This window comes from Talpa occidentalis, unplaced genomic scaffold (genome assembly GCF_014898055.3).
Source record: "Talpa occidentalis isolate TD23 unplaced genomic scaffold, MPIMG_talOcc4v2.1 talOcc4.3, whole genome shotgun sequence".
NCBI classification, from domain to species: domain Eukaryota; kingdom Metazoa; phylum Chordata; class Mammalia; order Eulipotyphla; family Talpidae; genus Talpa; species Talpa occidentalis.
Window position 1 is genome coordinate 40,907,559 of NW_023603184.1, and position 23,527 is coordinate 40,931,085.

The window sequence follows — 23,527 nt, forward strand, 5'->3', positions numbered from 1 at the left end:
TATAGATCATCATATATATATATATATTTATATATATAAAATATATAAAGAGGAATTGAGGCGAGCCACCCCAAAGAAAAAGCTATGTTTTATAAATATTTCTGTAGCTCCCACATCCCAGAGGAAGGAAAAAATGAAACAAAAAAAAAACATTTACAACCCAAGCTAGTGGTTCCATGTCAAGGCCCAGAGGGCTCAGACCCCGGGGGGCCAAGGGGTCGCACAGGCTGGGCCTACAGAACATTCTGATGAGGGCAGGCAGACTCCCTTCCTGGGAGGTTGGTGTCCCTGGCCCTGAAAGGTCAGGCTCATAGCAGTCCTGCCAAGCCCTTGGCTTCTTAGACCAGCCTGCAAGGCAGCAAGTGGGCACTCAAGGGCCTCGGGCTGCCAGGTTATTTTTAATCCTGTCCGTTTCCTTTGATGTCCAGGCCCTCCGTGCAGGGTGGCCAGGCCTTCTGTTCTGGTGGCTTCTGAGTGGAGGCAAAGGCCAAGCCGCCTCAATGCCTGGCATCTGGAACTCACAAGCAAAAATCCACTGTGCTCCACCTTGACCAGGACACGCCGGCTGGCCTCGGGGGCCCCAGGGGGGCTGAGCCCCGCAGGGGCAGCGCGGGCCTCACTTGCACACGTAGCGCTCAACCGTCCGCTCGCACCTGCGGCAGGTGACATAGCAGCACCAGTGGTACTTGCAGTGGCACCGCTCGACCACACGGTCCGTGTAGGGGTTGTAGCCGCGTCCGCAGCACATGAGGTCGCAGCTGTCACTGCCGTGGGATGTCTTGTTGCACTGCCTGGGGGAGGGGACATCAGTGAGCGCTCTCGAAACGCCCTCCACAGCTCAGAGCCCCACACCAGCCTGCAGCCCCGTCCCCTCAGAAGGTGCGTGAACTTCGGTAACCTGTGAAGGATGCTCTTCCCCAAGGCACTTCTAACTTTCCCCTGTATTTTAATAAACATTTGTCAAAATGATAGCGGTATTTTATTTGAATGTGTCTGTTTTCCTTTCTTCTATTGTTAAATATTTGAAGGAGCCTCAAATGAGTCTGTCTAGAAATGCCGTCTTCATGTTTAAGTTTTAATTGTACCCTCACAAAAGTAAAGGTCCTTTTTACTTTTAATTCCCAGGATCAATTCTGAAATAGACAAAATGGCACTGAAGGTGAGGCAAAGTGAGTGCGGGGCACACTGTCGAGAGAGGGGGCTGTCGGTCAGCTGCCCTAGGACCCAGGTACTCCAGTCCTTGGAGGCACGTGGGGTCCTGCACCTGCAGAATCAGTAAGCCCACTTCACAGATGGAAAAGGGCTCAGTGAAGGACAGCGGACTGCTCAAGGTCTTATGGGAGTCTGCGAGCAGGCAGGGTTAAATCCAGGGGTCCTAGAACCAAGTCCTACGACCCCTCTACCCCAAAAGGGAAGACCCCATGTCTGCCAAGACTACATTTCTTCCTGGATCAGCTGCATCATCATCAACAACATCAGAAGATGTTGAAGCTCCTTAAAACAGTATTCTTCTGTTGCCTTCACTTTTTCTATCCAGTGAAAAACCCCTGTGCAGGTTGGCAGAGCCTCTAGTTCAACTCAGGCTAGACAATTGGGTCCCCAAAGTCCCATGGTGAAAGGAATGCCTGAATACCTAAGATGGGAGAGCTCTACAGATGACCAAATCCAACCTGCATATTTATTAATGTGGAGACTAAGGCACAGAATGGGGACGAAACTTGCCCAAGGTCACATAGGGTAAACATAGTCCAGGAAGGCTTCCTGGAGGAGGAGGGGTCATCTAGGTTATATCATGAAAGATGAGCAGGAATCTAAGCTGTAGAGGAAGAGGAAGGTGTTGGGGACAAAAAGAACAGCCTGAGCAAAGGCAAAGGACCTAACCTAATGTCAGAATAGTGAGAGAATGATGGAAGGCATAGGGATGGAGACAGGAAGGCAGGCACTCAGGCAGCAGCTGTGTAAGAGGTGGAGGCTTGAGCTGGGATAAGGCCATGGGACGGGAAGGAGGAGAGCACCTAGAGGGAGAGTCAGGAGGTGACCTGCAGTGGGGGCTGCAAGCAGTCTGGGCAGGAGGTAGGAGGAAAGAGAGGGAAAAACCTTTGCCTCAGAGTCAGACAGATCTGGGTTCAGGCCCCAGCTCTACCATTTAGGATTTAAGGCAAGTCACTTAGCCCTTCTGAGCTTTGTCTAGTCACTACCCCACTGGTTCCCTTCAGCCTTATCCTGAAGGTCTCTGGATGACTCCTCCAGGATTGGGTGGTAAGAAGGGGGCAGAGTTCATTTCTATTTCTGAAACCTTGATACACAAGGTCTGAAAACCCGGCCTCCATGCCAGAGCCAGACCAGGCCTATGATAGTGCCAGGGCCCGGAGGGCCTAGAGAACGGATCATAGAACAGAAGGACTACTGGAATGCCTGGCACCCAGACGGAAGTGGCACAAGCTGCCAGAGGGCAGGTTTCAGGTCGCAAGGGCCTCCGGAAGAAGTAGGACAAGAGGGCTGGGGTCTGGCACAATGATGCTGCCTAGGAGGCAGTTTCTGGGGCTAGATGAGGAGACCTGCAGGGCAACCTCCCCGGCCAGGGCCAGCCCCTGGAGAGACGCCACCGGTACACATGTCTTTTCTAGTTAACAAAGTTCTTTTACATCCAGCCTCCAGCACCCCAAATCCCCTCACTTAGTAAAGCTCATGTATCCGCCCTCCAGGAAATATTACTTGACATCTGTACTGGGTCAGGACCCCCTGGGCTTCCTCTGTGACAATCAGAGCACTGGATGTCTCTTCCCACCCCTGGGTCTGCAAAGCCTCATGTAGAGGGTTGGCTATTACATATATATATATATATATATATATATATATATATATATATATATATATATATATTTTGCACTGTGTCTGTAATGTAAGCTACTGAGATATTGGGGCTGTTAGTCACCGTAGAAAAAAAGCTGACAAACACAGATGTCTGCAAAGGCCCACCCAGAGAAATGACACAGAGCTGAGCATGGAAGGAGACCTGGAGGGGTGGGAGGGCTTCTGCAAAAGCAAGGAAGGGGTTGGGCGCTGTGGAATGGGGCCCCCGGGGTGGGGGAAGCTGGGAAAGAAGAGCCTTGGCAGTCAGGGAGGAAGGAGGGGGCTGCCATTAATGAATCCTTCCCTGGGACAGTGGTCTAGCACCGAGGAGCACTCACCAAACCTCCAGGAGCACTGTCCCCACTGCATGAAAGGGGTTACTGTCCCCACTGCATGAAAGATGAGGCTGAGCCTCAGGTAAGTGAAGGGATTTGCTCAGGGCTTCCCAGCTAGAGAGCTGTGGCATCAGGGTAAACGCTGTCCTTCCCCACCACACGCAGACCTCCATGCAGCCAGGGAGACCCTCTCTTTGCCCAGGGTCCTCAATAGGCTCCTGCCAGGCCCTCTGGGCTCTGGAATCCTCCTCCCCCCACCCCTGCTGCTTCAGTCCAGACTCCCGCTCCTTCCATCTCCCTGGCCTCTCCTGGTTCCATCTTCACTCCACTGAACCCCTCAATCTGGCCTCCAGATGGGACCCCAGGCCTCCTTGAAGAACCTGCTCCCCTGGTTTTTGAGGATGGAGCCCCCAAAGCAGCCCCCCCCTCTTCTGGAGACAGGAACGTGGGCTGCGGAGGAAGCAAACGTTGGCGAGGCCCCAACTATGTGCCAGACACATTCTCAGACACCCTCTCTCTGGTTCAATATTCTTTTAACCCCGCAGAACACTAGCTTTGTGGAATGCTATTAGGGGCTCCTTAATAAAAGAGTTCCAGAGCAAACGCCTCTCGGAAACATTGCTTAGACGGAGCCCCTGAGCCTGTGATATGTTCTCGTGCCTTGTGAATCACCAAAGAGAATTCCCCAAACATGTGATCACAGAACTCTGGTGCAGCATGCCGGGACTGCGCTTCCTCTGGGAAATGCTGCTTCCAGGAATCTTTGCCGGGTACACAGTAGGTCTGCAATCACCACTTGCTCCTCCCCGCCTCCCTCCACCCCAAATCCTGAGCTGACTGCAGCAGCCACGTTGGGCTATAAGGACCCCAGTCCAGTTCTGAAAGTGGGAAACAGCTGGGCCCAGGAGGGGTGCGTGCATATCAGGGACAAGGGAGCACCATCTCTGGGCAGAATGCTGGGGCGCCCCTGCTGCCCCTCTGAAAAGTGACTGCCCGGTTCCTGTGTGGCCAGGGACTTGCTGCTGCACCCACCTTTCCTTGTGCCTCAGTTCTTTACTTGTCTGATGAGCAAGTCGTATGATATTTAGCCTCCACTTACTCATTTAGCAAATCTCCCCTCAGAACTGCTCTCGGCCAGGCCTTCGAGCAGCCTCTCTCCTGGCCAGTTTACCAACATAGTCACGGTCTCTTCCCATCTGTCTCCCCCACTAGGAGAAAGGTGGGGTTAGGAGACTCACCCCATCCTCCATTCTCCAGGGCCCCCTTCTGGGCAAGACACACAACAGCCATTCCCAGAGCCCTGCTGAGGGTCGCTTGGACCCTGGCACCTCCACTCGGCATTCCTCGACCATCCCCTTTAACCATGGGGACTCCCCACGCCCCAAATGCCAACCAAGGCCCCACTGTGGGCCTGGCCCTGACTTGGGGTGGGGCACAAGCAACATGACCACCGCTCTCCTTACCTGTCCTGCGTGCCGTGGGAGCCCACTTTCTCATTCTTCATGCAGAAGTCGGGTGAGCTCTGCAGATAGACGAGTTCTGAATCCTTCACAGGCCGGATATCCAGATCCTTGGGCACCAGGTGCTTGCGGGTGCCCATGGGCCGGTGCACTACCTTGGTGGCCGACAGGTAGCGGGTCTTGAGGTCAGCGGCCACATCGCGAAGCTCCTGCAGCCCCTTCCAGCAGGTGCGGATGGAGCAGGAGCCAGACACCCCGTGGCACTTACACTTCATTTCCAGAGAGGCACGCAGAGCCTGTGGACAGGGGAGGGTTTCGGGCTGGGTGGCCGGGCCCCCCTCCCTGGCCTGCCCCAGCACCCTGCCCACACCCTCTTCCCCTAGTGCTGGGTGCTCTCGGGAAGTCATCGCAGCCCCAGACCTCCAGTGACTGAACTGGTTGCTCTAAATATGGGGCATTGCAGGTCCTTTTCCAACCTGGGGGGCAGGAAGATAGTGATATTTGCAGGGATAAAAGATTTCATTTATCAAGCACCTACTGTCTACCAAGTACTCTAGCGTATAGTGTGGCTTAATCACCACACAGCCTTTCACAGGAGATACTACTGCCCCCATTTCAAAAAGAGGAATTAGGCTCAGAGCGGCTGGCTCATTCCCAAGGTCGCACAGCTATAGAATTATGGAGCTGGGACTTGAACCCAGGTCTGAGGGTGACTCCAAAAGCCATGGCTTTAATTGTTCCATGTTTTTTTCCTCTCACACAAAACTGAGGCTGACTAATAGCTTGCTGGGGAAAAAAAGAAGGGGGTGGGTAAAAAAAAAATTGAGAAGGAAAGGAGGGAAGAAGAGGTAGGAGGTGAGTTCCTGGGGTGTCCCGGCCGCATGACCTGAAGCAACCACTTCCCCAGCAGCCCTATCTCCCCACATCAGCGAAGGCAGGTAATTGCTACTCTGCACAGGCAGTTTCAAGGATTCAATGAGGTGACATATATGAAAGGATTTTGTGAGCTATAAAAGTTACAAACATGTTGGATTTGAAAACTCAGTCTAAATAATAATTATGGTAGAGCGGGAAGGACTAGCTAGGCTCCGGGCTTGGGAGACTGTAGCCCTCGCTGTGTGAGTATCTGCCCCATCACCTTCCTTGGGCCTCAGTTTCCCCATGTGTACCCGAAGGACCTAAGTTACATGCCTCTGCAGCTTTTTAACCCTCCCTCTGGCACCTAAGACCGGAGTCCTCCACCCAGCCAGCCCTCCTGCCTGCCCTGTGCACATGGCTGCAGGGGTTATGAGTCACCCAGGCCTACCCTTGTATCAGAAAGATTGGGAGACTGAGGCACACAGAGGGTAGGCCTTTGGAGAGTTAGTGAGGGAGATGGTTAGGTCCCAAGACTCCTTCCTCCTTTGCAGGGCCAGGAATGAGGGAGTTCACTTGGGCAACAATCTGGAACTGGCTCAGCAAAGCAGGTAGAGAGCACAGGATTGGTGTGAACATGAGGACAGGGCATGTGCAACCTCCCAAGGGTACTTTTGAGTCATGGAATAAAGGAAAACTATGTTCAATTCCTCAGGGCTTCATGAGGTCTGAGCAGTAAACTCAGTTTACCCTCAGGCTCTGCATTTAGACGTAGGTAGTTCCCTTTAGCACATGGCCTCAGGGAGCCCAGTGCATTGCACCAGGGCCCAGGGACAGGCCCAATGTGTGCCCGCGGCTGAGGCCATTGTTTACAGACTGCATTTCACAAAGGGATGGCCGTGTCCAGCAGCCAGAGGCTCGGGCCTGCACATGGGTGGGGACAGGGAATGGGTGAAGGGCCTGCTAGGTTCCCATGGATGGATGAAAGGCTAGGCAGGATTGGGAGGCAGGAGTCCTGGGTCCCTGGCCAGGGTCTGCTACAGACCCACATTATGATTTGGCCTCAGTTTCCCCAAAAGCCCAAAGATGGACTGGACATCCCAGAATTCTTCCATGTGGGAGACCAGTGAGGAAGGTGGTGAGGACATGGAAACTTCTGGAGTCCCACAGACCTGGGCTCCCGGTGCTGTGTATCCTTGGTGGAGCTCCCTAAGCTCTTTCTGCCGCACCTGGTGCCTCTGTAAGGGGTTTACAGGCTGCAGGGAAGAGGTGAGGAGGTGCCATTTGCACCCGACACCCCTCTCCCGGGACCATCTATAAGAAGGGTTGTTCTGTAGACCACAGCAGAGGAAAGGAGCCGAGCACCCAGCACAGTGTCTGGTGCTCAGCTTAAAATACAGTTGTTCTTTTTTTCAATTCTCAAAAAGTAACAACATTCCATTCACTTAACATTCACTCTCCCAACCTTCTGTAGAATGGTGGGGAATCAGTGAAACATTATTAATAACAAACGAGAGGGAAAATTGTTTTGGGCTGGTGTGAGTTTCAGAGTCTTCGTTAGAGCCAAGGAGACGACTCTTTAGAGTAAGGCCTACTCCACACCTGCTCCCACACCCAACTGCGGCCCAGGAAAAGCCTGAAGAACACAGCCGATGGGATTAGAGAGCACCAGGCCCTCCCATTTTATAGATGGGAAAAACTGAGGCCAGAGAGGAAGTGAATCGCCCAACATCACACAGCGAGTGTAGTGCCAGAGCCAAGGCAGAAGCTCAGAGCTCCTGGCTCCAAACTCAGTGCTCCTTCTGCTCCAACGTTCACCAACCCAAATCCCGGTGCACCCCCTGGAGGAGGAGGAGCCAAGCAGGGCCCAAGCAACTGGCGAGGGCAGAGCTGAGGGAGTCAGGGAGCACATTAGTCTGGGTGGATCAGGGCCCATCCCCCCTCTCTCTTCCCCCCTCCATCAGGGCACAGCTGGTGGCCCTTTTCCAATGAATGGCAACCCTCTGGGTGGGTGGGGTGGGTGGTTACCTGTCTCCCCACTTCACTGTTGTGTAGACGCATCAGTTTATTGGCTTGGGATCCTGTTTTTTTCACCTTCATAGGAGCATCGGAAAACTTGGCCCCCATGAGGAGCCCGTAGCTGAGGTTGTCCGCACATCCTCCCCAGCGGTTCCCGGGCCCGGGTGGCTCACCTGGGACAGGGCCGCAGGAGCAGCCGGGCAGGTCACCGGAGGTGCAGGCCCGGGCGATGGCGTGGCTGATGGCGGCGGCCGACAGCGCATACACGAAGGCCGACTCCCGGGTCCCTGTGGGGCCACAGGTTCAGGGTCAGTGGGGTGTGGCTGACCCAGGGATAGGACTCCACCCAGGCCTGAAGGGTTCCTTCTTGGTGCCTAGTGGCCTCTGCAGGGTGGGGTATGGACAGGGACTGTGACCAGGGTGACGGAGGTTGGGCAACACTCTGGCCATGAATCTGTCACCTTCCCATTCTCCCATAAATACACTGGCTGCCATGCACACGCTTGCACCGGGCAGGCCCACAGAGCCGTGCACACCCACAGGCAACCCTCACTCACTCACACACACAGTTCCATACTTCCACCTGCTGCCTTGTACTCCATGCTAGTTAGGGGCCCCTTTACAGAAATGAAGGCCCCTCCCAGAGCTCCACAAAGAACTCTTGGGCCTCCCTGGTGGCACAGGGTGTTAAAGACAGTGCTATCAAGCTATTGCCAGCCACTGCAGCACCAGTTAGAGTTTGATTCCCCCAACCGCTGGGGAGTAACCCACATGGTGCAGCAGACCTCTCCTGCCTCACCTGCAGTGTATTTCAGCCAATCTGCCTGTTCTGTTCCTCACTTTGTCTCTGGTGAATCCTCTCACCCCCTGCACCTCTGGCCTATACCCCAGTTCTTATATGCACAAACAAATAAATCTTTACAAAGAACCCGTGACCAATAGGCAAGATAAGTGTGCAAAGAGAGCCTGCTGTGGGTTGAAATCTGTCCCCACACCCCCAACAATAGATCTGTTCAAGTCCTGACCCTGGCACCTGTGAATAACTCTTCATTTAAAAACAGGGTTTTTTGTAGGTGTAATTGAGCTAAGATGAAGTCATACCAAGTGAAGTCCTAAACCAATGATTGGTGTCCCCATAGGAAGAGGGAATTTTGGACAGACACAGAGAGGGGTGTGCGACATGACAGAAACAGAGATTGGAGTGATGCAGCTACGAAACAAGGAATGCAGAGGAGAGCTGGCAACCGCCAGAGCCAAGGCAAGGAAACCTTCTCCCCTTGAGCATTCAGGGGGAACATGGCGCTGCCCACAAACCTATCCCATAGGCCACCTCCTTCAGGAAGTCTTCTCCACAGATGTTCCCTGGCCCCTGCATCACCTTGTGCATCTCACAGAAACTGTACTCACCCTGGTCTCCAGTTAACCTGTTGCAAACCTGTGTGCCCCGGTGGTGGGCATTCTTGTTACACACTCTTTTCCCTAGAGCCTCCCTGGAATCATTCTTCCTTCATTCATGCATTAGGATACACGTGCATTTGCACTGTCTGTCGTCTAGCCTCCCGTGGGCTAGTAATTCACTCACTTTGTATTTCTTCACTCACCAGAGTATGCCTAGATACCAACCCCAGTTATGCCTGTATCCTTCTATATTCATTCATCATCCACCCACCCACCCATCCATCCACCCATGAATTTACCCTCATATCTAAACACATATATATTTAGATCTGATCCCATCCTTCCCCAATCCACCTACACCCCACATTCTCGGGTGGCCCTGCCTGGCTCCCTACCTCTCTCCAGGTCAAGCAGGTAGTTGGGGGCGAGCTCGATGGAGGAGCAGTTCCAGCGCATGTCAGCAAAGGCCCTGCGGCAGGCCTTCATGACCTCACGGGCGGCGTGCACCACGGTGTGCATGAGCTCCAGGTTGCTGCGGCACAGCTGCACCTGCGCGGACACCAGGCCCTCCAGCTGCTTGCAGTGTTGTGTCTGGTTCAGTGCCAGGGCCGCCGGTGTCTTGGACAATGCCCTGTATGTGGCAAAAACCAATAACCAATGGAAGGGAAAACAAGGTCATGAAAAGTTGCGTTGCTTCCACTGGTTTCTGCCTCTCCTTAACTCAATGGCTTCTGCAAGCCTTTGCTGGAAGGCAAAGCACAGTCTCCAGCAGGACATTCACTCCTCCTGTCCCCCATGTGACCTGGGGGACGTCACTGTCCCTCTCAAGGGCCTAGACCTCATTTATAACACATGATCATGACTTCTGTCTACCTAAGCTTTATTATAATAATAATAACAAAAAAACAGATTTCCAGTTCACAAGCACTCACATCCACAGCTGTGAATTATTTCCCATTATTCACCACTCACTCAACACCAAGCACCCGTAAGTGCCAGACACCATGTTATGTGCTAGATTATCATCATCATCATAATCATACTATTAATCAAACACTTATTAGATGTACCATATGTGTTAGGAATTTCCCATCATCACTTCATTTAAGCGATGATGAACCAGTTATTGCTTCATTTAATTATTAAGCCCACATCCATGCAAAGGATTTTTTAAAGGGTTAAAGAGTGACTCAATTTTGTGATAAGTTGGACTTAAACACTAACCTGCTGTGTGACCTTAGGAAAATTCCTGTCTCTGGACTCTTATCAAAGATCTGCAAAGAGCTCATACAACTCAACAAAAAGAAAATAAATAACCCAATCAAAAAATGGGCAGAAGAGCTAAACAGGCACTTCTCCAAAGGAGGCACACAGAGAGCCAACAGGCACATGGAAAAATGCTCATCATCACTTATCATCAGGGAAATGCAAATATCACCGAACTCCAGTGACAGTGGCCCATATCAGGAATGCCAGAAACAGCAAGTGCTGTCTAGGGTGTGGAGAAAAAGGAAACCCTCTTACGCTGTTGCTGGGAATGCAGACTGGTCCAGCCCCTATGGAAAGCTGTGTGCAGGTTCCTCAACAGACTAAAAATGGATCTGCCATAAGACCCAGCAATTCCACTCCTAGGGATCTACCAAAAAAACACTGATCAAAATTCAAAAGGAAATCCGCACACCTCTGTTTACTGAGCACTATTTACAATAGCCAAGATATGGAAGCAACCCAAGTGCCCCAAAACAGATGACTGGATCAAAAAGTTGTGGTGTATATACACAATAGGATACTAAACAATCAAAACAGATATGCTCACGTCATTTGCAGCAACATGAATGGAGCTAGAAAGGATTGTGCTAAGGAAAATAAGTCAGGAGGACAAAGAGCAATACTGTTTGCTGTCACTTCTATGTGGAATACAGAGAAACTAAACAAAAGATCAGACAAAGACAAACATTAAAACCAAACCTAGAAAACTGACCATATTGCTGAGGCATCAGGGGAGCGGCAGGGGATAGTGGAGTAGGGGGCGGGGGGTGGGCTGCAGGGGAGAGAGTGCAGAATGTACTAATGTGGAGGACTATGGGTGCTTTGGTAGTGGGGGAGCTACAGTGACTACGCCCAAGGAGAGAAACTGTATACTGTCAAGACATTAACAAGGATGTAAAACAATGGTATTTCATTAAAAAAAAAAAAAATTCTCTTTTGGCCTCAATGTCTGTACCTGCCAACTGTAATTCCCAGAATGAGTTTCAGTAAAACACACTGAAAAAAGGGATCCATGGTCAAGTACTTTAGGGGAACATGAGATACTACCCCCCAAACCTACCCCCCTCTGCCTTGGAGAGTCATGATATACGGTTACATCAATCCCCAGCCGGCCAGGGAGCTACCCATATGGCTTAGCAGACCTCTCCTGACTCGCCCGCTGCTCCCCTCAGCAGTCTATTCATCAGTCTGCCTGTTCTGTTCCCCACTCTGTCTCTGGTGAATCCTCTCACCCTCCCGAGTATCTGGCCTTGTAAAAATGAAAAATAAATCTTTAAAAATAAAATAAAATAAAGTCCCTGAGTTTCGTAGCAAAGAAAAGGCTTGGTTTTGTTTAACTCAAGTTTGCGAAGCACAAGGAGGAGGGCAGACCTCATCCATGCTTTGGGACATGCTGGCCTAGAGGGTCTCTATGACCTCTGGAGACATTATTGGAACTAATTTCTTTCCAGGTCCTTGAGGCCCTTCAGCCTGGAGCTGCCTTTCTCTCAGGCCTTCTCTGAGGAGCAGATGGTATCAAGCAGCACCTCCTCGAATCAGAGGCTAGAAGGATGCGGTACTGTGTGACCATGGCAGCTGTCACCCAGGCGGGGCTGAGACCTGGTGAGGCCCAGCTCTGAGAACCCCTGGCCCGAGGTCCCTAAAGAGGCAGCCTGGTGAGCAGGGAACAGTACAGACCTGGGTAGACTCCTGGCCCTATCACTTCGCTGTGACCCTGAGCAAGCCCCTTAACCTCTCCTGTCCCACAAACTCCCAGCATTATCTGAGGGATTAACTCAGACAAAGAGCATCACATGCTCTGTCCAGGCCTGACATGCTCAGGGCTCAGAGGTGGACGATTATGGTAACTGCCCCAGGGGCTGCTGGTGACCATCTCTTCAAGACCAAAGGCTATGACCTGACATCCAAAGCCCCTGGAAACCTGTCCCCCAACCTTCTCCAGTCTCTCATCCTCTAGGTGTCATAGATCCGGGTATACCAGACCCCTGGCTTCTCCCAGAGGGCCCTATAACCATGCCTTTGCCCCAGCTTTCCCTGATGCCAGGAATGCCCTTCCCTCTGCTCCTGCACCTAAATGAATAAAGGAACTCGGCCTACTTATGGAAGAAATATGCACTAAGCACCAACTCTTCTCAGACTATTAATGAACATGACATCATGACATAGATCTTTAAGGTAATGGCCCAGATGTTCCAGCTCATGGGCTGGCCCAGGAAGAGCACAGGCTCCGGGCACTAGCTATGTGACATGGGCAAGTTATCCAGCCTGTCTAGCCTCATGGTTCTCATCTGCAGTATAAGAAAATGATTATTTCTACTTCAAGAAGTGATGGTAAGACTTAGATTAAAAAATGTATTGAAGCATTTGGAACATTCATTAAAGGGATCCGCTAACTTGTTGCCAGGTGAATTTAGGGCAGAGGGAGTCCAGAGACAATCCCCCTATACACATACACACACACCCCCAGAGGTTTTGTAAGGGCTGAATGCCTGCTCCACTGAGGGCTAGTAAGGTAGTTTGCTTCCTCCTGCCTGCACTCCCTGCCATGCCCTCCTGCAACTCTGAAATATAGAAATCTTCCCAGGGCAAGAGGGGTTGGCCTAGGATCTGTGGCTCAGGTGACACAATCTAGCCTGCCTGAGATCAACTGTGGATGTCCTGGGGAATCTACCCTCACTGCCACCTCGTCCCATCTTCACTTCCCAAATCTTGAACCAGGAAACGTTGGTGTATCTGGACACAGAGACAGAGCAGAGTCAGGCCTGCCTTCTTGGCCTAAACGAAACTATGTGGTTTCCGAGCCTCTGAGCCACCAGGGCCACCTACACTGGGGCACCTTCTCAGAGAACCTGTTGTCTAATTTTCTGCAGTCAAGCTGAGTGAGTGTGGCCACACAGAGGTGGGTGATGTCATCCTCTTGGTTATTAACAACCTCTCCACCCCCACTCAGCAAACACTGTCCACACATAAGGCCCGCACGCGGGCACAACACCTCCAGTTTACAGAGCTGTTCATTTCATGCCTCATTCCATCACCACAATATACTGGAAGCGTTGTCCTGGGGGGTTACTATCCCCCCACTGTCTACAGAGGGGACACTGAGGCACCCCATCCGATCAGTGCCTGGGTTCCACCTCCTCCTGTAGCCATCCTCCTGCAGACCTGGCCTCTCCCTCCCTCCAGGGTCTCCTCTCTGGTGGAGTCAACACTCAGCCCATCCTGAGCCTCTCTGTTCAACTTCCTCCTTCCCCTCTGGGCCAGTCTTGCTTCACAGTGGAAAGAATCATGAGACACACAAGAAAACCCCCAGCACACAATGGGTGCCTAATCCTGCTAAAGTCAAGTAGGATAAGGAGGGCCTCTGTTCAGACAACTCCTGAGTGCCAGCTGCATCACTCCTGGGAGGAGTACCCTAGGCTCCTGGTGCCTGGGGTCCTACTGGCTGGGGACTCCGGGCCACTCCGAAGTCATCAAACATCAGCCTCTGAGAAGGTGCTACAAGGGCACTCCCAGCTAAAGTTCAGGAGGGAGGCTCCTGTGGGCGAGGGGCGGGTGGAGGCCCAAGGAGCTGCTGAAGAATGTGGTGGGGGACAGAGAGGCCTGCAGGGTGTGGGGGGCCGCCTGCTAGAGTGCTGGGAATGGCTGGCCCACAGGAGCATGCAGGCCGGGAGACCAGGAGGCGGGAGACAGCAGATTCCACTCCTGAGGAGGGCGATGCGGTCATCTGGTAATTAGTGGTAATGACCATTTCTAACTAAGTCCCCCTTGGGGAGGTAATCAAGGAGTAGAGCGGGAGGCGGGGGAGTTACCCGTCTGGACTTTTCCTCCAGCTTGCCTCACTGTAGCAGACCCCTAATTGAAAACATTTTGGTTATCTAGGGATGGGGGTCTGGGGGAGAGGGTGGAAGAGAGGACAGGAGGGAACTGAGAGTTCACAGGCAAGGCCTGTGCCAAGGGTGCTCTGGGGTGGCTGAGGGTCTCTGTTTGGGAGTCCGGCTTCTCCTGGGACTGGCTGAGAGATTGCACCCTGGGTTCCAACTCAGCTCGGCCATTCACCCAACATGTGACTTTGGGCAAGCCACTGCCCCTCTCCAGGCCTCAGTTTCCCCATTCCATTCTGTTATCGGGGCGACCGAGAAGGGCAGGAGTTACCCAGACACATCCACAGCCAATGTGAGGCGGAGATGAGCTAGCGCCGACGTTCAGATTGCACACCAGGCCTCTTTCAGTTCCATTTTAGGCTTCTGGTGAGTGAACTGGGATAGCTCAGGCTGGGGCCCGGCTCCTGCCTTGGTCTGTTGCTCCTTCATGCACTCTGAGCAGTTATACACTTTCTGGGAGGTCTTAGGGTTCTTCTTCCAGAGGCTGGTCCCAGAGAATGGGTGGCTTTCATGGGCCCTCTTGGCTATCCTGAGCCTTTCTCCTCACTAGGCAGGCCTATGGGTTCATAAGAAGTTGGAGCCTTTTCTACCCTCCCTTAGCCTAGGGTGGCCAGAGAAGGGGCTGGTGGTCCACCTGGGTCCCCTGACACTGGCTGGTGTGAGAGTCTCCCAGCAACTGGTGTGGGTAGGGATGAGGAAGGGGAGGGGTCCCTGGGTTATTTCTCGTCAGGTGCTTTCAGGGGCAACCAGGTTCCGACCCCTCTCCCTTACATCCTCCCACCAGGAAGCGCAGGCTGTCCCGGGTCCCCAACAGGTGGGCGTTCCAGGTCATGTGGCCACATCTGCTTTTAGTTCCTGTGCAAACGCCCCTTTCATCTTCAGTTTACTTTCCAGAGCCCCAGGAGCAGAGCCCCGGGGACAACTGCAGGACACTGAGTCTCCTAGACGAGGCTCCAGGTCCCACCCCCACCGTCCATTTCTCTGTTCCCAACCACCTGGTGATCCTGGTGACCAACAGGACACCGAGCAGATAACTTAACTCCCAGTCCTAACTCTGCTGCCTATTGGCTGTGACACTGCTAGAGACACCTTTGTCTCCATAGTCTTTTCTCCTGAAAGGGGGTGATAGCAGGACCCACTTTCCAAGGCGGATGGGAGAGTAAATGAAATAGTACATATGAACATATACAAATCTACACAAACACGCACACAGGCATCGTTGTTAGTCTTAAACTCCATTCCTTCTCCTGTGTCCCTCTCTAGCTTAAGATCTAGCAAGTGTTTAACCATTTATCAAAAGATTCAGCTCCACCTGGGTTCTAATCCCATAGCCACCATAAACTAGCTGTGTGACCTTGGGCCAGTTACTGAACCTCTCTGTACCTTAGTTTCCTCCTTTGTAAAATGGTCTTATTATCAACCTCAAAAGTAAATGACTAAAGCTCTAGGAACAGGATTCCTGGCTTCTGCTTCCCCCCAGGCACGGTCCTGCCTCCTGCTGTACCACCTTTCCAGTCCATCCTTGATCATCAGAATCCTACCTGCGCTTCCAAACTCAGCCCCAAATCACTCCTTGAGGTGCAACGAACTACTTCTCCCCTGGGGTCCCACTCTTTCTCTCCTAGGACAGAGCCCAAAGTCTGCTTCATAGTTTTCATGTGTCCATCTCTCCCAAGAGGCGCCTGTAAAGGATCACTAAGCTGAAGCCATGCCTGTGGCAGCTATGCAGCAGGGTTGGGTTTAATTGGCCATTTGCTCCTACTGGTCACATGCCAGGCTGGGGGCTCGAGCAAGTCACACCTCTCAGAGGGGGTGACAGCCGCGTCCACAGTGCTTGATGAGCAGCAAATGCCACCCAAGCCCCATCTTAGCCTCTGCCGCGCCTTACGCTCTTCAGCAGAACCTTTTCCTCTCCTTCCTTATCTGTTAAATGCTAGCAACGGGCAAAGACAGCTTGGACTCTCCCATCAGCTGGGACGGTGCCGGGTCAGCAGAAGGAAGGAGCTTGATTGCTCAATAAAACTAATCAGGAGGAGTTAAGTAGAGCCGGAGCCCCAGGGTGGGAGGCCACTCAACCCAGACTTCTCCATGCTAACAGGAAACACAAGAAGGGGTTCCCCTCCTGAATCACCAGTTAATTAATCGATAACTCAGTCATAGAAAGGGCAGAGCCAGCGACCTCGAGACTGTTTGCTGGTGGCCCAGCCACTATCGCCCTGTCTTGCAGCTAATCCACGAACCTTCCTCACAATCTCTCCCCAGCCCCCATAATCTGTCCCCTGCCTGTCTTATCTGCACGGCTCCCCGCCCCGGCCCGAACTCCAGACCTCCTCCAGTCCTGGACTTCTCCACCCAAAGTGCCCTCCTTCCCACTGCCCCCACCCAACAAATTTCCAGAGATTCTTCAGGCCCGGTCTAGGGCACCACCTGAAAAATCTCCCCAGGTCCCCAAATATGGACCCCCCCACAAGCAGGTGGCCTCTCCTCCTCTAGGCCCCCACAACACAGGCCCTGGTCTCTCTTTGGGCACTTGGAGTTATTTACAGCCTGGGCTTATCTCTTCCAGCCCGGGAGGGCAGCTCCTCCAGGAAAGGGCTGGGTTTTATCCTCTCTCCATCTGCCGGCACTGGCCCGCAGTCCTGCGCAGAACCGGCACTCCCTCCTGCTGAATGGAGGGGCGCTTCCTCTCCGACCCACCCCTCCGTTAATAATGGCCATTGAAGCAATACCCCTCACATGTGCACAACATCTGACAGTGTAGGGGCGTCTTTCATGCGCCGCCTCTCCTCTGATCTGCGGTGGTAAATATTCTTGCCCTCCTTTGGCAGAAGAGGACACTGAGGTTCTGAGAGGTGGGGTGCCACTGCCCAAAGTCTCCCAGGTGTGCGGGTCAGGATTGCTTTGGAGGATCTCCAGCTAGAGCAAGGAGACTGGCAAGGAAACATTAGGAGCCCGTGTGCAAGGCCCAGACCTCCCTGCCTGCGCCCCTGGCCCCGCGCTGTCTTTTTCCAGCCGCCCCTGCGAGGACCTGCGCGCTCCTCAGGGCACAAGGCTGGGGCATCCAGGGGCCCTCCACGTCCAGTCTCCCCAGTCTCGCTCCTGCCGCCAGCCCTCGGGGAGCCAGGGACAATATTTCACCGAGGAAAAGCAGGCCGAAGAGAAGAATGGCTGGGGCCTCCGACCCCCAAGCCAACCTCCGCCCCCGGGTCTTGCGTGCGCGCAGGGTGCCCCTTCACTCTCCCTGCCGCCTCCCGGCCGCCCCTCCCCGGGACCGCGCTCGTGGACGTGGGGTCCCTACTTACAGCCACTTGATGCCATAGCACACCCCGGTGTGGAGAGCCAGGGCGAAGAGCAGCGCCTCGCAGACCCGCGGCCGAGCCCTCATCGTGGTGGCGCGGCGGGCGCCCGGGGTCGCAGCGTCGAGGAGCCGCGCACAGTCCCGCCGCGCGCCGCCTGCAGCCGGAGAGAGGAGGCGGCGGGTTAGGGCCGCGCGGGGCGGGGGCCGGAGGGGGGGGCGTTTTATTCAAATTACAAAGGAGGGGTCGGGGACCCGCGAGGCCGCACGCGCGCCGGGCGTCGCCTCCAGCCCCGCACTGGCCCGGCCGCGGCCGCGATCCCGCGGGGCTGGCTCGGGAGATGCCCCCGCGCGGGGGGCCGTGTCCACCAAGCCGCCCCCGTCGGGCCGCTGCCTGGCGCGCACCGGCTGGGGCCCGGGCTGCGGAGGGAAGGACCGGGCGTCGTCGGGACCAAAGGCCCCTAAGAAACCAGAACAGAGAGACAGAGAGGCAGAGAGGCAGGGAGAGACTGAGCGGGAGGGCCAGACGCTCAGAGGCCGAAGGAGAAGCCCGAAGGGACGTGGACCTGGACAGCGCAGAAAGGAGAGGACCAAGGGATCCAGCTTGGGGGCTGGAACAGATTCCGGCCCTCACCTGGATTATTTCCCCTACAATAATAAGCAATTCTCCCTCTTCGCGGGGCCTCAGTGGAGCCCCCCGGTCAGCTGGGAACACACATTTTGTGGTTCGGACACAACGCATTTCCCTTTTATTAAGACTGTTTACCTGCCAAGGTCACCTTTGCTCCTTACAGCAACTCTGGGACAGGTTACTAGCCCTGGCCCATCACACAGGTGAGGAAACTGAAGCCCGCAGGTGTGAGGTGGGCTCGCGACCAGCGCACGGCGGCCACGCGCCCAGGGGCCGCTCCCTCCTCTACCCGCGCGCTGCGAGATCGTGGATCGTGAAGCACGAGAGGACACGGACATGGGGGCTCAGCCTGGGCATCAGCTCCTCAGTCCGTGAAGGGGAGGGTGAGAGCTGCAATGGCCACCGTCTTCGTGCAGCAGGGGCTGCTCAGGACCGCGGGGTCGGGTGCTGCCCAGCGCCGCGCGAAGGCGGCCTCGCCCGGCGTGGGCTGGGCCCAGGGGCGCGCGGGGCTGGCACGATGCCGCCTTCGGCCGCCAGGAGGCGCCCTGGGCCGCGAAGCTGCGGCTACCACAAGGGCCTAGCCAGCCCCGGAGGGGCTTTTTCTGGCTTTTTTCTTTTTCTTCTTCTTCCACCGCCCCAACCCTACATTCTCACCTCATTAACTCCCTTCCCAGCTTCTCCCAAATTTACTAACACCTGGTGTTCGCCCGGAGACTTCGAAAGCGCAGCCTCTCGCCCCCAGGGAGGAGCACAGACAAAGGGATTCCTTGCCAGAGGGGTTGGGAAGTCCGAAAAAGAAGGGGCCCTCCTGCCTTTGCAGGCGGGTAATTGAGCGGGGAAGGGACCTTCTCCTCTGCCAGGGTGAGCTCAGGCGAGTCCTCCACCGGCTCGCTCAGTCTTAGTTTCCCCCTTTCAGAGAAACAAGGAGCTGGACTTGGCCAAGCATCTCTCGAGGTCTCTGCAGCCTCCCACGAGTCCTGCGGGTGTGTGAGCTCCGCTCTGCCTGACTTTCCACCATCACCCACACCTGTGTGTTGTGTTCCCTAAACACACGCGCGCATTTGAAACCCCACTGCTTTCTGGAGCCCTCGGCATGACCCAGAGGAAGGCAGGGAGAAATCCTGAATTATAGTCTCTCCCCCGCACCTTCCCTCCGCAGAGCCCCTCGTTGGGCACCTAACCCGGCGCCCTCTCCAGCAACCGTGCCAAGTCCAGGCTGGGGGTCTCAGCGGGGTTCTCAGACTCACGAGCCCCCTCCTTCCACCCAGTCTTCATCCAACTCTTTGTCTTCCTGGCCCTGAGAGTTGACCACACTCCTGAGAAGGAGAGAAGCCTCGCCCGAATATGGGGCAAAGAAAGAGAATCAAAACTCTAGTCACTGTCTGTCTTTGTTCCCACTCTCTCCCAAAGTGGGGGCTCCCCGGTGAGGCGCCCCTCATTCCGAGGCAGGGAGAGGGCTTCACGCGGAGGGAGGAAGGCGCGGACTCGGCGGGATTTCGCTGGCCAGCCCAGCTCGTGCAGAAGGAGGAGGGGCGCCGGGTCTCGCCGTGCACCGAGAGCAGCCCCCAGCTGTTCCCGGCTCTTTCTGAGGGGCCCCGGGGCTCCAAGCTTTTCCCTCCGCCGCCCCGGCAAGTCGCTGGGGGTGAGGGGTGGGCGTGGGGTTCGGAGATGGGATGCGGCACCTGGCCCGGGCCTCTGGGTCCTGGCGGATTATTCCTGCCGGGCGTAAGAGCGTCCAGGACCGCCGCGCGGGACGCCGGGTCACCCTCGGCCTGCGCTCCGCGCATCTTGGGGCACACTCGGCACCCCCCGAGCCCTCGGGCCGCCAGGGGGCGCTAAGCCGGGGTTCGAGGTGGAATTGGCAACCGCCTCTCGCGGTGGAAATTTGGGCAAGCCCCCTCCTCTCCAGGGCCCCAGGACCCCCGTCTGGAGATGGGAGGAGGCGTGGAGGTAGCGTCTTCTCGGTTCTGGTGGCTCGCGACGACACCCCCTGGCCGTGGCCAGCCCTCGCCGGGACGACCCCTTGCTGCAGGGCGGGCGCAGAGGCGCCTTTGGGGACCCGACCAAAGCGCAGCGAACCCGACCAAGGCAGAGTGTCTTGGAGAGGGAACCTCCCTCCCCGGTGGGGAAAGCTGCGCTGCTGGCGGGGGAGAAAGAGCGCAGCGCCGGGGCTGCGCCCACGCTGGCACCCGCGGCAACGGCTACCCAAGCCCTCTCCAACAGGTGGTTGAAGGCTTCGGCTCTGGAAGTCCTGGCAGCCTAAAAGGCAGGGCGGGGCCCTCGGAGCCGAAGCTGTGGGATCACGCCAACCAGACGGGCGCACGCCGGACACGAGCGGGCCCCGCGCGGGCGTCTGTGCCCACGACGCGCGCTAAGTGAGCCCCACCCCGGCCCGCAGCCTCGACTGCGCAGCTCAGAACCCCCAGCCAGCCGGGGACGCGGGCGCCCGCTCAAGGTTACCTGCGCCCCGAACGCGGCGGGCGCGCAACCCAACTTTCACCCCAGCCCGGAGCCTTGCGAGACAGTCTGTTCCGCTACGACGTTGCGCCGGGTCACCCTGAGCCGGGTTATTTTGGAAGGGGGAGGGTGGGTGAGGGGATTAGGGATACCTCCCACCACCCCTTTGTAGCCGACTCCGAGCGCCCACCGAGGGTGAGGGTCGCGGTGGCATCCCGGCACCCAGAGGCGGGCGGTGTGGGCCCGTGAGGGGCTCTGCCAGGTGTTCCCGGCGCTTCCAGAAATGTCCGGGGGCCAGGAACTGGGCTCTCCTCCTGCCCACTCCCCCACCCCCAGCCTGGACCTCAGGTCTGTAAACAAACTCTGGGCTCCCCTGCCTCCTCTCCCAAGAGCTTTTCTCAAAGCGCTGCGTTGGCTCCCACCTCCCAATTTGGTAGGATTTGCCGTATTTTTCTGCCTTCTGCCACCCCTTCCCACCCCGCCACTCACACCCTCTGCCCTGCCGCGGGATCCAAGCCTCCCACCCCGGCCAGGCTCTGGCGTGACCTCACTGCTGCCCGGGTGGAGGGAGGGGGCGAGCCGCGGGCGCGGGACCCGAAAGCTCCCGGCGCTGGGTAGGAGCTGCACAGCCGCCTCGCGTAACGCCGGCGCCCCAGTTCCCCCGCAGCTGCGCTCCGTGCGGGAAACTCCTCGGGGCGCAGCAGAGGAGAGGCGCGGGGGGCTTTGCTTACCCGGGAGTGGGTGCTCGCCGGGACGCGCCGTCCCCTTCTGGCTCGGGGGCCCCTCGCCCGAGCAGGTCCCGGCTGAGCCCTCGCGCGCTGCCGGCGGCCGCTGCTCGCCTTCTGGGGCGCTCACCCCGCGCGCCCTGCGCGCCTTGCTCCGGAGCCGGCCGGGGAGCTGCGAGCGCCGCCCGCGATGGACCCGAGCGCCCTCGGAGCTGGGCAGGCGGCGGGGGCGTCTCTGTCGCCGAGCGGGGGGAGAGGACGCGCGGGGTCCTGGCGAGCTGCGGCCGGTTCGGGTCCCGCGGGGGCTCTGGCGCGGATCGGGCTGCTCCCCGGGCCGGGCTGCCCGCTCGCCGGCGCTCTCCTCCCGCCGGAGCTCTCCACCTCGCCCGGCGCGCTCTCCTGCGCCCGCAGCCCGAGCTGCTTTATAAGGCTCGGGCAGCCGCTTTGATCCGCCCACGTCAGCGCGCCGAAACCCCACCGGGTGGCTCCGGCCGCGCGCGGGGGGCGGGGCGGGGTCCCCGCGGATACCAGCGATCCGTGGCGCCAGCCGCACGCGAGGACTTCGCGCCTGTGGAGTTACAAAGGGGACTTGCTGGCTATAGCTGACGTTTTACTAAGTCTGCCCGCAGCAAACCTACTGTGTGTCTCAGGCGCGTGCAGCTTGGCAAGGCGGGTTTCTAAACCTCGCAGCAAACCGGGCAAGAAATCTCAACCCCCGCAGGTTTTTACAAAGAAGGAAGCCAAGGCCCAGAGAGAAGGCCGGTTTCGGGTCTGGCATCATTAGGCATTCGTCTGGCTGCCTGGTTGCGATAGGCATTATGGATCCCGGGAGTTGAGTTGGTGACCCAGCTGTTCTTCTACCGATCTGCTTCCAGTTCTGGAAAAAGGATCAACCATCCTGAGCTCTCAGAGACGAGGCAAGAGGGCTCTGCCCTACGAAAGCCTGTGAATCTTAGGCATCCAGGAGGCAGGTGTCCTACCTTCTGGGCTGACCACTGGGAGTCTTTAGGTACCTTGTGCCTGGCCCTCAGGGCTTTCACAGTTAAGGGGACCAGAGAGGTGCCTCCTGGGGGTGTAGATCTGGCCTGGGTTTAGGGCTGTGTTTGGGGGCAACTTCCCTGGGACTGGTTGGGTGTCCCTCACCTACCTTGGTCTTCCTGGTGTAGGACAAACCTCCACCATTTTTCTAACTCCTGGGTCAGGGGCTGTGATTTCCTTGGCTCTGTCTCCTTCCCATCCCACCCTATCATACCCCACCCCACCCAAGGGAGCTCAATCCCAAACTTTATTGGTAGAAAGAAAGGGAGACATACACTTAATGGAAAGGTGCTTGTCTGTTCACCAAATGCCTGGTACTTTTCCCGATTCCTTGCTGTGCATGAGGTGACACCCATAGGTTACCCAACCTGGCTACAGGTTCCTCCACTGTCAACTGTGTCCACAAGCCCACAGCAGGCTATTAAACACAAAAGTCCCCTACATGTGTGGAAAGCAAGTCCCCCTTGTACACAGAGCTGGGACATATTGTCCCAAACATACCCAGGAGATACTTGCACACACAATATACCCCCCCACACACACACAATAGCACATATGAATGGAATAACCCTGCATATCTTCAAGATGAGGCCAAACATACTACTGCCCCCAACAAGGTTGTGCACAAACACTTGTGTGCTTCCATGCCCAGTGAGAATGCACACACAACTTCCAAGTGTGCAACACCAAACACACAGCCACTGCCACACACCATCACAGAAATTTCCATTGAACATTTGTTCAATGTTCAACATTGTTCAAGTTGCCCCCAATTTGTTCAATTGAACAATGTTCAATTTCCATTGAACATTCCATCCACAGAAATTTCCAGGACACCCTCACCAGAGCATTGGAGTCTATCCCATCATAAAAGCCCTGGGGAGTATGTGGGATTTTGGGTGAGGTGTCTAGCAATGGGGAAGTGGGAGTTGGAGGGATAGAAACAAGGTTGTTCTACCGAAGAGTCAGGGGACAAAGGCCTCTGAGGATCAAGAGTTTCCTCAACCCCAAATTGCTCTGGCCTCCACAGCCAGAGCCATTCCAGGTGACCTCTGTTGAACTGGGGTGCACTCCTCTGGATCCGACTCTCAGGTCATTTGAAAAGCTAAATTTGCAAGTGTTTTGCATAAGCAATCCTTCAGTCAGAAATCTGGCTCCTGCTATTTGAAGATAGTTTGGAGTTATGTAGACTTGGGTTCTAAGATGGATTTGCCCAATTTTATTTTTAGCTGAATGATCTTGAGCAAGTTGCTTAAACTCCATGAGCTTTAGTATCCTCATTCATAAAATGGAATTAATATAATCCCATCA

General features: G+C 55.7%; 1 protein-coding gene across 1 annotated transcript; it reads right to left on the reverse strand.

The window, feature by feature from the left end:
- Positions 1-65: 65 nt before the first annotated feature.
- On the reverse strand, positions 66-17,547 carry WNT11 (Wnt family member 11). Its single transcript, XM_037522987.2, has 5 exons — positions 17,373-17,547; positions 9,316-9,551; positions 7,532-7,809; positions 4,652-4,944; positions 66-791 (listed from the first exon to the last, which is right to left on the reverse strand). The coding sequence occupies exons 1-5, from the start codon at positions 17,453-17,455 to the stop codon at positions 617-619; spliced, it is 1,065 nt and encodes a 354-aa protein (XP_037378884.1). The 5' UTR covers positions 17,456-17,547; the 3' UTR covers positions 66-616.
- Between the last annotated feature and the right edge of the window lie 5,980 nt (positions 17,548-23,527).

Bases quoted from the DNA above. Each gene is read 5' to 3' on its own strand.
- WNT11 (XM_037522987.2), bottom strand. From the start codon at position 17,455: ATGAGGGCTCGGCCGCGGGTCTGCGAGGCGCTGCTCTTCGCCCTGGCT. The intron at 9,552-17,372 runs GTAAGTAGGGAC...TGCCACATACAG, and splicing joins TGCTATGGCATCAAGTGGCT to GGCATTGTCCAAGACACCGG. The intron at 792-4,651 runs GTAAGGAGAGCG...CCCCTCCCCCAG, and splicing joins TCCCACGGCACGCAGGACAG to GCAGTGCAACAAGACATCCC.